This window comes from Pipistrellus hanaki (genome assembly GCF_964339955.1).
Source record: "Pipistrellus hanaki genome assembly, chromosome: 16".
NCBI classification, from domain to species: Eukaryota; Metazoa; Chordata; class Mammalia; order Chiroptera; family Vespertilionidae; genus Pipistrellus; species Pipistrellus hanaki.
The window spans coordinates 47,258,626-47,275,454 of record NC_140518.1 but is presented as its reverse complement, the minus strand read 5'-3'; the positions used below and the strand labels follow the sequence as shown (position 1 = coordinate 47,275,454).

The 16,829-nt window shown below is 44.3% G+C and overlaps 2 protein-coding genes across 2 annotated transcripts in view; both read right to left on the bottom strand.

The window, feature by feature from the left end:
* SHMT1 (serine hydroxymethyltransferase 1) overlaps window positions 1-16,829 on the bottom strand; it is a 1,020,383-nt gene that overhangs the window by 202,140 nt on the left and 801,414 nt on the right. The gene's annotated exons all lie outside the window — the stretch shown is intronic.
* The window catches only part of COPS3 (COP9 signalosome subunit 3), a 31,140-nt gene that overhangs the window by 2,580 nt on the left and 11,731 nt on the right, over window positions 1-16,829 (bottom strand). The window contains exons 6-9 of the mRNA XM_084861561.1: window positions 16,612-16,791; window positions 12,654-12,794; window positions 10,320-10,493; window positions 4,152-4,238 (exon numbers count right to left, since the gene is read on the bottom strand). Of these exons, the coding sequence (XP_084717687.1) occupies window positions 4,152-4,238; window positions 10,320-10,493; window positions 12,654-12,794; window positions 16,612-16,791 (582 nt within the window). The remainder of the gene's footprint in view (window positions 1-4,151; window positions 4,239-10,319; window positions 10,494-12,653; window positions 12,795-16,611; window positions 16,792-16,829) is intronic.

Genomic DNA, 16,829 nt, shown 5'->3' with positions numbered 1-16,829 from the left:
AAAGGCATTAACCATTTTAAAGTGTATAATTTAGTGGTATTTGGTACATGCACAGTGTTGTGCAACCTTCACCTCCATCTAATTCCAAAACACTTTCATCACCCAAAAGGAAACCCACACCTATGAGCAGTTTCTCTCTCTCTCTCTCTCCCACCCTCTCAGCCCCTAACCTATTTTCTGCGCTATGGAACTGCCTACTGACCTTTCTATAAATGGAATCATACAATATGTGTCTTGTTTCCCTTAGCATGCTTTCAAACTGCCTTTGCATCTTTATTTTTGCTAATCTTCACCCAAAAATATTTTTTCCACTGATTGTTCTATTTTTATTGATTTCAGAAAGGAAGGGAGAGGGAGAGAGAGATGCAAACATCAATGATGAGAGAATCATTGATCAGCTGCCTCCTACAAGCCCCCTACTGGGGTTCGAGCTGCAACCTGGGCATGTGCCCTTGGCACTGCACTGGGAGGGCTGCTGACAGAGTGAGGCTGAAAGGGCACAGAGACTGAAAAAGGAACAAAACTGCTGTTTATAGACGACACGATCATCTATGCAGAGATCTGAAAGGATCACCACCAACAACCAACGCCTGCATGACCAGCACAGCAAGGCTGCAAGACACAAGGTTAACATACAAAGGCAGCTGCTTTTGTATAGCAGCAACGAGCAGGTGCAATCTGAAATTGAAAACAACACCATTCACATGTACATCCCTGTCCTCCCAAATGAAGTATAATACTTAGGAACAAATCCAACAAAATATCTGTAAGATCTATCTGAGGAAAACTACAAAAACCTGATGAAGGAAATCAAAGAACTAAATAAATTAAAAGTACTCCATGTTCATGGCTAGAAAGATTTGATATTATCAAGATGTCAGTTCTGCCGGGACCGGTTTGGCTCAATGGATAGAGCGTCGGCTTGGGGACTGAAGGGTCCCGGGTTCGATTCCGGTCAAGGGCATGTACCTTGGTTGCGGGCATATCCCCAGTAGGGGGTGTGCAAGAGGCAGCTGATCGATGACTCTCTCATCGATGTTTCTAACTCCCTATCTCTCTCCCTTCCTCTCTGAATAAAATCAATAAAAATATATTTAAAAAAAAAAGAAAAAAAAAAAAAAGATGTCAGTTCTTTCCAATCTGATCTATAGATTCAATGCAATCTCTGTCAAAAGGCAGCCAGCTATTTCACAAATACTGACACACTGATTCTCAGTTCATGTGGAGAGTTAAAAGGACACAGAAAAGCCATACACTAACTATAATACTAAAGGAGAACGAAGTCTGAAGACAGACACCACCTACTTTTCAGACTTGTTACAGACCAATAGGTGAGTGGGACAGGATGGAGCGCCCAGAAACAGCCCCACATAAACAGCCCTGGGTCTTGCACAGAGGGGCAAACAGCACCACCCAGCAAGCCAGCCTTTCCACAAAGGGAGCCAAACTGCTGTCCGCACGCAGAGAAAGAATCAGACACAGACTGCACCCTCCACAGACATCACAGCACAGCCTAACGGTCAATGCAGAATCAGGACACTCCTGAAGATAACTCAGGAGAAACCACAGAGGCTGGGGTATGGCGATGGCATTTTAGACACTCTTACCACCATATGGTCCAGCTATCACCGTTTGGTATTTACTAAAGCGAGTTATGCCCACACAAAAACCTGTCCGAGGATGTTTAAGCCGTTTCGTTTATACGTGGAAGCACCGAGATGAGTGAGTGACTACTGTGTCCAGGCAATGGCATCCTCCTCAGCTCTGCGAACCTGAAGAGGCAGGAGGGCCCTTCGCTGCAGACCCTGAGGGCAGCAGCCGGCGAGAGGCTGCTCCCTGCGAGCCAGCCAGAGGCCGCGGTGGCGCCGGCCACGCTGGGGGTGAGGTCAGTGGTGCCAGGGCGGGATGAACAGGCAGAGCACAGAGGGCGTGCGGGGCGGGAGACTACTGTCAGACCACAATGAGGGGTACCTATTGTTACCCACTGTCCAAACCCACAGAAAGTCCAAGAGTGAACCCACCGTAAGCTGGACTCTGGGCGGTGAGGATGTGTCCTGTGGGCTCCTCTGCTGTAACATGCACCACTTCGGGGTGATGACAATGAGGGAGGCTGTGCTGTGCGGGACAGGGGACAATGGGAAATCTCTGAAGCCCTCAATTTTGTTTTGAACTTCAAACCGCTCTAAACAAAATCCTGTCCTCGTGGGCCTAACTCCCAGGCCAGGCTGCTTCAAGCTCGGCAGAACTGACACTTGAGGCAGCTAGCGCTTTGCTGTGTGGCTCTCCTGTGCATTTAAGCTGTTAAGACATCCTTGGCCTCTACTCACTAGACACAAGTAGGGACAGCCTACCGGGGACAACCAAAAACCAAGGTCTTCAGACCTTGCCAAATGCCCTCTGGCAGACTAAACACCCCTGGGGACCCAGGGCCTGCCAGGCTGTGTCTGGTTGCTTATGCAGTGTTCAAAACCCGTCCCCCTCCTCTGACCCCTCAAAGCATTTGCTAACTTCTGTGTCCTGGCTGGGGTCACAACCACCCATGTGTTTCTTCTTACCCATGGGAGGCTCTGTAGCTTCCGCATTCCCTCTAACCCCTACAGGGTTAGCAGGCGCCCTTAGCAGACACCCCCAGGCTGGTTAAGTCAGACAAGTTTTGTTTGGCATGCCTGTGTGTTTTGAACAGAAAAAAAAACCCCCTCAAAACATTTGCAAATTGGACTATGGGAATAAACTACTCCATTGTCCCATGGGAAACGTTGTATTACTCCTAATGCTGATGTGGCAGGGCCTCTGAGCCACAGGGGAGGTCAGAGCAGAACATGCAGATGCTAGCGTCCTGCAGACCGCTGTCTTGGGCCAGGACAGGCCTGTTCTGGTCCAGCCATGTATCTACAACTAAGCAGTAGGTAGATTACATTAGTGGGTTACCATGTAGTCAACTAAATGATGCTTATCCCAATATGGGGAGTGGGGAGATAACCTAGCAGTGATAAACAGGGGTGTCAGGTATACTGGTAGCATCTGGTTTCTGAAGCTAGGTGCTGAGCACAGGGGTGCCTGCTCTAGCACCCTTTATATCAACACTATTCTATGCACAGAGGGGCTCGAGTGAGACCACAGTCAGTGCCGTCCCTGAGCAGCTGCCTCTCTGAGCGGGACTCTGCGGCGATGGAGGCGATGCCCTGACCTGCCTGGGCACAGGTTCATGACCTTACCATGGACCGGTGTGCTGAGTAACACTGCTTTATGCCTCTTTGTATGTCATAAACATTTCATGATGCTCTAGCCTGTTTGTCTTAGTGGATACATTGGCCTGTGGACTGAAGGATTCCAGGTGCAATTCCGGTCAAGGGCATATGCCCAGGCTGTGGGCTTGGTAGGGGGCATGGAATCTCATCATTGATGTTTCTCTCTCTCTCTCCCTTCCTCTCTGAAATCAGTCAATAAATAAAGAAATAAAAAAAATTTTCATGAGTATTTTACATGTTTACAAAAACTGACATGAGCACAAACAGGATGCACCCTATAAATTATTATTTTTTTAGTTTAACCTTATATTCTTTAGCACTCAATTAACACATATCCAACAGCTGGAATGGAGCTACTTGCTGTTACAGTACTGACATAATAGGCAGCACTGAACGTAGGCTCAGTCCCCATAAATCATCCTACACAGCCCAGCCTGTGGGTGACCTGGCCCAGAACGTGAATTCTTCGGTAGTAGTTCCTTTGCTAAGGGAACTGATAAATTATTATTTTATTAAAGTATATTTTATTCATTTTTTAAAGAGAGGAAGGGATAGGGATAGAGAGTTACAAACATCGATCAGCTGCCTCCTGCATACCCTTACTGGGGATGTGCACACAACCAAGGTACATGCCCTTGACCAGAATTGAACCTGGGACCCTTCAGTCCTCAGGCAGACGCTCTATCCACTGAGCCAAACCGGTTAAGGCCCTATAAATTATTATAATTACTGTGATTAGAGAAGTCCATAGATCGTTAAGGAAATAACCCAAAATGTCCACAGCAGTTGACTTTGAATGTTTCCCAACCCCCTTCTCCTTTTTTACATTTTCCATATGAACACCTGTTACTTCTACAAACACAGAAATCCACTAATCTGTTTTAACAATGAAAGCACACTTACCATGTGCAGGACATATTTTTCTGCCTCCTGTGGTCCAGATAATTGCACACGACTTGCCATATCTTGTAATGATAGTGTTAAAAAGGTCTGAAATGCAGAAGCAGAATTAATCACAGGTAGGAACTACTGAGAAAATAAATTTTATTCAATGTGTATAGAGTTCTACTCAATCACTGAACAAGTGCTTTCCATTACTATACAAAATGACTTGTTGTGAAGATGACTTGACAGATAAGCCCAGTGGTTTTAGCCACAACTGTCCAGAGTAATGGTGTCTGGAAGTGCAGCCCCTGCCTCAGAAATGACGTGCGTGCAAGGTTAGCACTGCAGCACTGTTTGCAACAGCACAAGACTGGAGCCACCTACAGGTCCATCAGCAGAGGACTGGTTAGTACAGCGCAGCACAGCAGTTATAGAAATGCAGTACAATGAAGTTGTAACAAACACTAAGAAGTGAGACTTTATGAATAAAAAAAGAATCCAAGATATGTACAGTTAAATATAAAAGAGGATGCAGAACAGTGCACCCTAACGTGTGTGTAAAAGAAGGGGAAACCATGTGTCTGAGAGAGCGGGCACAGACAAGCTCTGATGCCCCAGGAACTGGTAACATTGGGTGGCCTCTGGGTAAAGAAAAAGGGGCTGGAGTATATGGACTGGATGGACATTTTTCTATCTTTTGAACTTTGTGCTGTAAACTTATTACTGATTAAATAAACATGAATCCTTCAGAAACCAGTGTTTATCACTGCTCTGCTTTTGACGTGATGAAACTATCTCTTTCAAGAACAAGTTAAAAGAGCTTCTGCCCGGCTGGCCGGGCTCAGTGGCTGGACATTGACCTATGAACCAGGAAGCCACAGTTCGATTCCCGGTCAGGCACATGCCCAGGCTGTAGGCTGGATACCAGTGTGTGGTGTGCAGGAGGCAGCTGATCAATGATTCTCATCATTCAGGTTTTTATCTCTCTATCCCTTTCTCTTCCTCACTGAAATTAATAAAAATACATTAAAATAAAATAAATAAATAAAAGGACCCCACCCCAAAGAAAAGTCAGCAATACTTATAATAATGGCATTTTTAGAGCAGGACACGTTAAAACTCTGACCTTGAAAATTCTGGACCAAAAAAATCTACACCTACGTTAGTTTGGAGAATAGTACCTAAGAAAATAAAATTGTTAATTTTAAGTACATAAGTAGCTTAACTCAAAGGAAAACTCAAAAGTGAACATCTCTGGAGGTGAGAAACCAAGATGGCGGCATAGATAAACACCTAAACTGCTGCCTCGCAAAACAACTTCAAAACTACAACTAAAAGACAGAATGGACACCATCCAGAACCACAGGAAAGTTGGCCGAGTGGAACTCATACAACTAGAAGAAAAGACGAAAGCACATGGAGACACAGAGGAGCTGCAAAAGGCTGAGGTATGGAAACGCGCACACGTAGAGAAGACTGACTGCTGCGTTCTCTGGCGGGAGAGGGAAGGAAGCCCCCAACTGCACTGAACCCCCGTTCCGGGCGAAACACCAGGGACCCAGGCTCATGCAGGGGAGTCTGGACTGTCAGGTAGAGAGGAAGCCACTGTGGGCAGGGGTCTGGAGGCGCACACGCGTGAGGTTGCTGCTGGCTCTCCCTAGTGGAAGGGAGTCAGAAGCTTCTGACTGCACTGAACCCCAGTTCTGGGTGAGCCTGGGGGAATCTGGACTGTCAGGCGGAAACTCAGGGGAGCGCGGAATGCAAAGGTCTGGAGGTGCGTGAGCAGGGACAGGGATGATGGGAAGCCAAGACTGTCTGCTCAGCTCTGAGACTCTGCCCCATCCAAGCTGAGCACAGAGGCTTTTGCAATTTTGCAAGTCTGGCCCTATAAGACTGCCTCCAATACATAAGATATCCTGGCGTAGACACAGCTGATACAGCCAATTGGCCTGGAAGTCAATTCCTCCCAATGATTCCAACAACAATCAAGACTTAACTACAACAAGGCTGTACACACAGACGACAAAGGGGTGCCCTAAGAGTGTCCACCTCATGCCAAAACCGGTTTGGCTCAGTGGATTGAGCATCTGCCTGCGGACTGAAAGGTTCCAGGTTCAATTCCGGTCAAGGGCATGTACCTTGGTTGCGGGCACATCCCCAGTAGTGGGTGTGCAAGAGGCAGCTGATTGATGTTTCTCTCTCATCAATGTTTCTAACTCTCTATCCCTCTCTTCCTCTCTGTAAAAAAATCAATAAAATATATTAAAAAAAAAAAAAAAAAAAAAAAAAAAGTGTCCACCTCAGGTGACTGGGGAGGTTGAGCTACTAGGCCATATAGAAAACCTAGCACACAAAGCTACCCTACCAATTCAGGGAAGCAGCAAAAATGCAGAGCCAAAGTAACAGACCACAAACGAAAGAAATGGAAGAAAATACATGACTGGATATAGAATTCAAAACCACTGCTATAAGGCTTTTCAAGAATTTCCTAGAAAAGGCCGATAAATTTAACAAGACCGTTGAGGATATGAAAAAGGACCAACTAGACATTAAACATACACTGACTGAAATAAAAAATATTATACAGAGACCCAACAGCAGACTAGAGGAATCAAGAATCAAGTCAAAGATTTGAAATAAAAAGAAGCAAAAAACACTCAACCGGAAAAGCAAAATTCAAAAAGAATCCAAAATGTTGAAGATAGTGTGAGGAGCCTCTGGGACAACTTCAAGTGTACCAACATCAGAATTATGGGGGTGCCAGAAGAAGAGAGAGCAAGATACAGAAAACCTATTTGAAGAAATAATAACTAAAAGATTCCCCCACCTGATGAAAGAAATAAGACTTCCAAGTCCAGGAAGCACACAGAACAAAAGGAATCCAAACAAACAAAAGGAATCCAAAGAGGATCACATCAAGACACATCATAATTGAAATACCAAGAGCAAAAGACAAAGAAAAAATATTAAAAGCAGCAAGAGAAAAACAGTTAATTACCTACAAGGGAGCACCCATATGATTGTCAGCTGATTTCTCAACAGAAACTATACAGGCCAGAAGGGACTGGCAAGAAATATTCATTGATGAATAGCAAAAACCTACAACCAAGAGTACTCTACCCAGCAAATCTATCATTCAGAATGGAAGGTCAGATAAAGAGCTTCACAAATAAGAAAAAGTTAAAGGAGTTCATCACTGCCATACCAGTATTTTATGAAATGCTGAAAGGTATTCTTTAAGAAGAGGAAGAAGAAAAAAGTAAAGATAAAAATTATGAACAACAAATACATATCTATCAACAAGTGAACCCAAAAATCAAGTGAATTAAAAATCTGAGAAACAGCCGAGACCGGTTTGGCTCAGTGGATAGAGCGTCGGCCTGTGGACTGAAGGGTCCCGGGTTCGATTCCGGTCAAAGGGCATATACCTTGGTTGCGGGCACATCCCCAGTAGGGGGTGTGCAAGAGGCAGCTGATCGATGATTCTCTCTCATCGATGTTTCTAAGTCTCTATCCCTCTCTCTTCCTCTCTGTAAAAAATTAATAAAATATATATTTTAAAAATCTGAGGAACAGAATAAACTGGTGAATATAATAGAATCAGGGGCATAGAAAGGTAGTGGACTGACAATTCTCAGGGGGAAAAAGAAATGGGGAGTGCAGGAAGAGACTGGACAAAAATCATACACCTATAGATGAGGACAGTGCGGGGGAGGTAAGGGCAGAGGGTGGGGTGGGAATTGGGTGGAGGGGAGCTATAAGGGGAAAAAGGAGAAACTATTATAATAATCTGAACAATAAAGATTTATTAAATTAAAAACAAAACTAAAAGTGAACATTTCTAAATACATAGAACTATCAATGTTCCTTTTTTTTAATCCTACTTTTTTATTGATTTATTTTTTATCAATGTTCTTATAACTAGAAAATGCCACTGGAATGCCCATCAGTCAAGGACTGGTTGAATGAATTATGATCCACCATACAACAGATTACTGTTACTGACACAGGTACTGTGATAGAGGTTGATGTTGCCAAGAAAGAAAGAGGGTTAAGTCATATTGAATAAAAAAAAGCAGAGCAGAGCTGAAAAACTGGTTTGGCTCAGTGGATAGAGCATTGGTCTGCAGACCGAAGGGTCCCAGGTTCGATTCCGGTCAAGGGCATATACATTGGTTGCTTGCACATCTCCAGTAGGGGGTGTGCAGGAGGCAGCTGGTCGATGTTTCTCTCTCATCGATGTTTCTAGCTCTCTATCCCTCTCTCTTCCTCTCTGTAAAAATCAATAAAATATATTAAAAAAGAAAAAAAAAAAAAGGCAGAGCAGAAAACAGCATGAAGAATATGACCCCAATCAGACTTAACTGGGAGTTCCTACATAGGCATATGGACAGAAGACGGAGGAGTCCAGAAAAATGCCCATCAGAATGCTAACATGGAGTAGATTCCACCTCCATGGCATAACCTGTCCCAGGTGCCTTGCTATGGGACATGGCTCCTGTCACCACAGTCTAACTCCTGAGACTTCTTACAAAGCTTCTATTCTCTGACTCTTGAATAAGCAAGAGATATGCTGAGTAGAAAAACCTTTGATGTTTCCCCCTTTTACTATTCTGGCACAAGGATGTAATTCCAAAATGTTTAACAGCCACCATCAAAGACTTACCCTTCTGACTAGACAATCCTTTAATCACACTGTCCCTCCGCTATGTCCCTTAGGCAGTGCTTTTCAACCAGTGGACCAACCATGAGTCAGCACATACAAGACTGAGCCACAGCCTTGAGGCTCCTCCGAGGTGGTCAAAGATAACATCTGGTCAAACTCCTGTTCTTGATGGATCTGATCCCAACCAGAGTGTAAACTACCAGCTTACTGCTCAGAGCTGACTGTGGCTGCTTCACACAGCTAACTGATAGTTTTTGCAGCAATACCTACTTACTAGATTTTTTAAGATTGAATTCCTCGCTTAACTTTTATTTAACTTTCTGCAATTGAATTAAAAAAAAATACACTGTCTTTTAACCTTGGTAATATTTGATTCTTTTCCTTAAACCTTAAATACTGGTCACATGGGGTCTGGTCCTCAGAGGCCACCTCCTGATGAGGGGCAGGAACCACTCCAAGTGGCTCTGTGGGTGGGCACCGGACCGAAGAGGAGATGTTGTGGGGTGAACCAGGCTGCTTGTCACTCAGATCCTGGCCTTTTTCTGTCTGTGGGTCAAGTTGGTTTTCCTCTGGCTGACAAATTATATTTACTTTTTATCTTTTTAGTTGCTTTCACAATCTTTATTTCCTCTTACAAATTACTTTTCTACAAATTCTCTGTTGATGTCCCCATGTTCGCTAGCTGCTCTCTAGTACGTAGTAGGCATTTCCCTCCTCATCCGGGGACCACTCCTTACTCCTTCTCTTTCCACGGGGTCTGCTGCCTGCATGACCAGCCTACTTTTCCATCTCCTCCCGCTCTCCTGGCCCTCACTGTCAATATTCCTCTGTTCCCCGCTTCACCCAGGGCCCTGACCCTCCCTGCAACGAACACCCCCATTCTCTCTAACCCCGCTGCGGACACAGGCAGAGGGCACACAGAGCCGGCTGCACCGTTCTCACCAGTTCTGCACCAGTCTGACCAAACTGTTTTTCCAAAGGAAAAAACAACACTCTTTGTGTAAGCTGCTCTGAGTTTCCTAATCCTTGTAGTATATGCCTTCCGAGCTCACATGGGGTTTCTTTTCTTTTAAAACTTTCTATATACAAAAAACATCCCTTTGCAAACAAGAATTATATAACTGACTTATTTTGTAGAGTTCAGCCACACAGCTTCTTCCTCTGGCCTGAGTGGTCAGTAGCGTCCGTGCTGTGTTCACACAGACCACACAGCCTGGCGGCCTGGAGCTCAGGAGGACCTCCCCCTGCGTTGTGCCGCGGAGCCCCGCTGCCCACGGGCCGGGCTACCTCTCAGGCTACTTCCTCTGCTCCCAGAGCAGCCGCAGCGCTGCCCGTCCTCCTCCTCACGGCTCCTCATCTCCATGCCCTGCGCTAGCCCCAAAGACCGCCAAGTGCTCAGTGTGTGGCTCCAGGCGGGCAGTCCTGTGCACGGCACCTCTGCAGCTGGGGCCCCGGCACCGAGAAGGGGAGGGGAGGGCAGCGGCCGCGAGGCGGGAATGGCAGCGGGGCCGCGTCCTCACCTTGGTCAGCCTCTGAATGTTCTTCTTGTAGAGCGAGGACAAGCACTGCTTCACCAGGCCCATGTTGTTGTCACGAGTGAACGTTTCGCTGTGCTTATTCACCAGGTTGCGGAGTTCTGAGGGGTTATTGGTTGAATAAACTTGTGCTAACTCGTGGTATGCATTACTAAGAGGCTAAAGGTTTAAAGGGGAAAATCAGATTAAAATGTTAGAGGAGTCAAATTTATTCAGGAAGCAAAACAAAACATAGGCACTGTTTTTTGAGTAAGTACATCCAATTCGCTTTACTGTTACCTAACAAATTATAACCTACCCAACAAATGCTCAGTGAAGACCAAGGATAAATTTTCACTATGGAGTAATCTATTATACAAAGAACTTTGTGGCACAGAACAAGTAACTGCATAGCAGGTGCAAGGGCACTGCATCTGGTGAAGACACACACATCCTTCCCCCCTATTGGCGGCTCCTTTTTCTACTGGGAAGAAACAAGTGGCACTTTCACTCTTCTCCACTCTCTCACATTTCATGCACACATGTCCACCTCCCTGGGGGCAATGGGACAATCGGCTACTTTTGACAAGAAGGAAGACAGGAACGAGACAACTGATGGTGGCGAGGACCGGAGAGCCTGCACTGCTTTGGTATTTTACCGCACACACATCACCCTTGGAAACTGGGGCAGAGGTCCACGAGAACGTGGTTAGGAGCACAGGCGTAAACTGGATTCAAACCTACATTTCTACTTTTGACGTTTGTGGTCTTTTCAACCAAGTATGATGCCATCACAAATAAACTACTGTTTGTAGAACCATGTCCCTTTAGAAAAGCCTTTCCGCCCTGCCAGCGAGGCTCAGTGGTTGAGCATCGACCCATGAACCGGGAGATCACGGTTCAATTCCTGGGTTGCAGGCTCACACCCCAGTAGGGGGCCTGCAGGAGGCAGCCGATCAATGATTCTGTCTCATCACTGATGTTTCTCTTTCTCCCTCCCTGAAATCAATAAAAACATATTTAAAATAAAATTTAAAAAATCAAAGCATTCCTTCTAAAACAGGGCCACCTAAAAGGACCAGGGCAGTTCTCCAAAATGACCTGTGAATGGCAACCCTATCCTCTCCTGCTCCTTCTCCCATGGGCCTCACCCCCACCTCGCGCCACCGCCGCCGTGACCAGGCGGCCTAGAGCTTGAGAACCACGGAGGCTCTCAGGCGGAGATCACTGGCTCTCTTCTTCAAGGCAACATAGGCCTTTTCTCACTGGGAAGATTACAAACTGATACCCTGACATCTGACTTTTGTACAGGGACAAACAGGGCAAAATTGTATTAAATGATTGTGACCTGCCCTGGCCGGTTTTGCTCAGTGATCAGGGTCTTGGGTTCGATTCCTAGTCAAGGGCATGCACTTTGGTGGCAGGTTCCTCAGCCCTAGTAGGGGTGAGTGTGGGAGGCAATCAATCAATGGGTCTCTCACACATCAACATTCATCTCTCTCTCTCTCTCTCTCTCTCTCTCTCTCTCCCTCTCCCTCTCCCTCTCCCTCTCCCTCTCCCTCTCCTCCCTTCATTCTACTCTCTCCAGAAAGCAATGGAAAAAATATCCTTGGGTGAGGATTATGTTAAAAAAGGGGGGGGAAAAAAAAGATTGTGATCTCACCATCTTTTAAACTGTTCCATTTTTAAAAATGTGTTTTTATTGATTTCAGAGAGAAGAGAAAAAGATGGAAACATCGATGAAAAGAGAATCACTGATCAGTTGCCTCCTGCACACCCCCAACTGGGGATGGAACATGTGCCCTGACCAGGAATTGAACCCTGACCTTCTGGTTCATGGGTTGATGCTCAACCACTGATACACACCGGCCAGGGCTGTTCAAATGTTTTTTTTTAAATTGTGAGCATGTGTTTCAAAATATTTTTAAAGAATTAATTTATTTTTAATGTGGTCCCAAAGTTGGGTTCTCAAGGAACACACAAGTTCCGTGAGCAGAACTGTCGTCTTCACATGATCTCCCAGCACCAATGCCATCTCACTGCTTTTCTAGCATTTCACTCCATTATAATGAAGGGAAAAATCAACGCTTATCGGAGCTCAGACATCTACAGCTGTGAGTGTGAGGCAGGTTCCTGAGAAACACTCTCCTCCAGTCGGTGACCAGCGGTGTGTGACAGGAGTGAGTCAGAGGTGCTGCCAGCACCACTGGTCCCAGGCCCTCAGACAAGTGAACCAATGTCCCTAACCTGAAGCTGTTGAAGAATTAAATCAGTATGAAATAAAATCATCATTACATTTCCTTAAGGACTTAAGAAAGCAGTTTTATTTTAAAAACTCACCTTAATGAATCTACCCACAATTTGAGATGTATATTTTGGTAGCTGTTGTACTTTTCCAAGTAATATCAAAGAAACTAGAATATACTTCTTATATGATTCCAACATGATATGACTGACCGCCATGGCAGGGGTAGTGATAGCCTGAGCAAGAGAAGAACACTGAATGTGAGGACAGCACACTGTAGGAAAGGACAATCAACTACAGGTATTGCCTTAATTATTAAACAATACTTACACCCAATGTCCTATTTTCTTTATAACATCTTTATAGAGATACAATTCACCTACTTAACATTTCCCCTCTTAGAGTAGGCTCAGTGGTTTAGAATATTCCCCACGCTGTATAACTATCCCCACCACCTAACTTCAGAACAGTCATCCATCACAAAAGGAACCCACATCCATCTGCAGCACCCCATGCTCTCCTCCCCTTAGCCCCAGGCAATCACTGTTCTATTTGTTTCTATGGCTTTGCCTGATGTGACATTTCCTATAAATGGCACCATGAGTATGAGGCCTTTTGTGGCTGGCTGAGCTGTGAAGGTTCATCCATGCTGTGGATACCTTATCCATTTCATGGTGGAGAACATTCCACTGCGTGGATGTTTCACGTTTTTGTTTACTCACTCCTCAGCTGGTGGGCATTTGGGTGTCTCTGCCTTTGGCCACTGTAAGCAATGATGCTATGAACATCTGAGTACACGTTTCTGTGTGAACATTTGTCTTCATTTCTCTTGGGTATATATTCCTAGAAGTGAACCGCTGTGTCACATGGTTATAGATGGAATTAGTACCTTAATTTCTTTTTCAAAGTAACTCCCATTTTATATAGTTCTGCTGCAATTGTGAGGGCTCCAAATCCTCCACACTTCACTGCATTTATCCTTGTTGCTATTTTTTTAATGCAGGCACCCTGTCTCAGAGTGCTTTTGGTCTATATTTCCTTGATGACTAATGCTGATGCGTATCTTTTCATGTGCATACTGGTTATTTGTATAACTTTGGAGAAATGTCTATGCAAGTTCATTGCCCATTTAGGAATTTTTGTTTTTGCTGTTGATTTGTTAAGAGGTCTTTGTATGTTCTGGATGAAAGTCCCTTAGAAACATGATCTGCAAATATTTCTCCTGTTCTGCGGCTGCCTTTTCACTTTCTCGCCTGCATTTGTGAAGATTAAGAAGAACTGAACACTATCACAGCCAACCAACCCAATATTTCACAGCAAAACTCAACCCACTGAGCCTGAGGCACTTCTTTGAGATTATTCTACAGAACCAGTCCCCTAAGCACACGAGAATACAAGTACAGCCCCTGCACCTGCTCTCGCAGTGAAAGAACAGAATCAACTCTGTTCTGCCCATCGAGGACCAGCCACTACCTGGGCCAGTCTATGGTGCAATATGAGGAGATACAGATGATTCAATTTTTGCCTGATACAATGCTATACTGAATTTTTTCCAATAGGTGCGTCCTTTTGGAATTTTTTTGAACTGGTAATGTAACTATCACCTTCTGAAATTAAGGTACTAATCCCATCTATAACGGCATGCATATTACTACATCACAGTGGCTTGCCCTAGGCAGTTGGCTCAGTAGATAGAGCGTCCGCCTGCAGACTGAAGGGTCTCAGGTTGATTCCAGTCAAGGGCATGTACTTCAGCTGCAGGCTTGAATGATCCCTGGCCGTAGGAGACAACCAATGGATGTGTCTCTCTATCCATGTTTCTCTCTCTGTCTCTCCCCCTCCCACTTTCTCTAAAAATCAATAAAAAAATATCCTCGGTTGAGGATTAACAACAACAAAAACCCCCACACAGTGGCATGGAGTACACTAATAATAAACAGTAATTGTCCTTAGGGTAAATCAGGGAATATTTTCAGGTAAAAGGCTTCCACCTATAGAGAGTTTGTTTTTAATATTTTAACTATTTGATGGTACTATTTTTCTAAATACATTGCCTGTCATCTTGATATTTCTAGATCAGTGTGCTAATCACTTATTATACTGGGCTGTACAATGACAATGCATTCAGTGGCTATGAAGTGTGCTTATAATTTTCTGAAGAATTGAATTTTTAAAAAATATGCATTTTTATTGATTTCAGAGAGGAAGGGAGAGGGAGAGACAGGAACATCAATGATGAGAATCACCGATCAGCTGGCTGCCTCCTGCAAGCCCCATACTGGGAACAAGCCTGCAACCCAGGCACGTTCCCCGACTGGACATCCAACTGAGACCGGGTTCATGGGTCGATCCTCAACCACTGGACCACACAGCGGGGTGGAACTGAAATTTTGGACTGTGTCCTCTTGAAGATGTTACCTGCCTACAAACATCCTTCACGCTCCAGCACCTTCTGGGACCCTTCCCTAGGTTCTCTTGGTGGTCCTTGTAAACCCCCTCACGGAGGCAATGCTCAGCCACAGATGTGTGTGGTATATTCACCTATTAGTGTTTCAGCTCAATGGTAAGCTCCTTGAAGGTTTAAATATCCTTTATTATTTTGTGCTATGAAAAAAATAAGAACTGACATCTTAAGACACTACTATTGGAAAATACAGGATAGGGCAAAAATATGTTTACAGTTCATGTGGAAATGAATACAATAATTAATAAGTAATAATGCAAGAATAAACTGTTTTGTGTACTCAGAGCTGGACACCTACTCCTGCCCCCTGCACTGTATTCTCCTTTAGACTCTAAGGAAACCTGACTGTTACACCAAGCTGCAGAGTGTCAAACTGCATACTCCTGGCTATTACAGACACAGACAAAGGAGTGGGATTTTCCACTGTGCATACCTAATATCCTTTGAATTTCAACCATGGGAATATTTTACTTACCCGTATTTTCCGGCGTATAAGACGACTTTTGAAACGAAAAAAAGTCAACCGAAAATCGGGGGCGAAAGACCAAAATTGCACAAAAATTTCCTGCAGATCTTGACGGCAAAGTAAGTCTTTTCTTTGAAGTGGGGGGTAATCTTATACAGCGAATATAGGCCTAAACCTATGTTTTAACTGTAAAATTAGGAAGTCGTCTTATATGCCGGAAAATACGGTATTACAATAAAACTTAAAACACCACATATGGCTTTAGAACAAGACACTTCAAAGATCATTCAGTTCAAACTCTTATCTACATGCAAAGGAAGCTATGAAGGTTGAGACGTCTACAACTGAACCTGGATTAGACGGCACAGCCGGGTCAGATCCTACCAGCAGTGCTCTTCACCACCATGGACACTAAGCATGTCAAGCTCGCTGCCTGCGGGCTGCATGTGGCCCACAATATTTTTGCAGCCCAGCCAATATAACGGTATATAAGAAATGTTTTAATAAAAATTTCATAATTTTTACAATATCCTATTATACATAATTATTAACTACATTTGCTAATGACTGATGACTATAATCGTGTTGCATTCATTTCCCTTACGCACAGGTGCACCATTTCTCTCCACTAATACTGGCAGTGAATATTCAGCAGCCGATGGCCACGTCGTCATTAGTCTTGGACTGACTTGTTTGGTGTGCACACAGAAAATACTCCACTTTCAGAGAACAAGAAAAATAGGCTTATTTGTGTTATGATTATTAATTTGTGCAGTTATTCAGTGTCTGGTAAGTTAACATTCAAGATAAAAATATTAATTTTCATTAAAATGTTCTATTATTTTATGTTAACGATGACATTTATTTCAGCCCTTTGTAGTCAGCATGTCTCTTACTGAAATAAGCCTACGTTTCTATGAAATGGAAGCTTTTGAGGTTTTCTGCAGCCTGGTTTACCTGGCCCATGTTAGCCGTTGAGTTTGACATGCTAGGTGTGCACGGTCACTGAGCAGGGGCCTTTGACAGGACCTCCCCCTGTACACAGAGCCCGAAATCGATCTGCTCCAGGCGGGCATTGCTTTAACCACACAAGCTCAGAACACCCGCTTAGAGATGAGATTACCTGCTCATAAAAGTAGAGTGCTCTTTCAAAGTTCTTCAGCCCAGTATAGATCATGCCCCCATAGTAATAGTAACATAAAAAATGCTTTGCGTCGTAGGCTCCATTCTCTTTACAAATATCCATCATGTCCACATCAAGATATGGAAGGGCAGGCTTAAAACATTTTGCTAGCAAACAAAGCTGTGAAAAGATATTTGTATTGTCATTTTAATTGTACT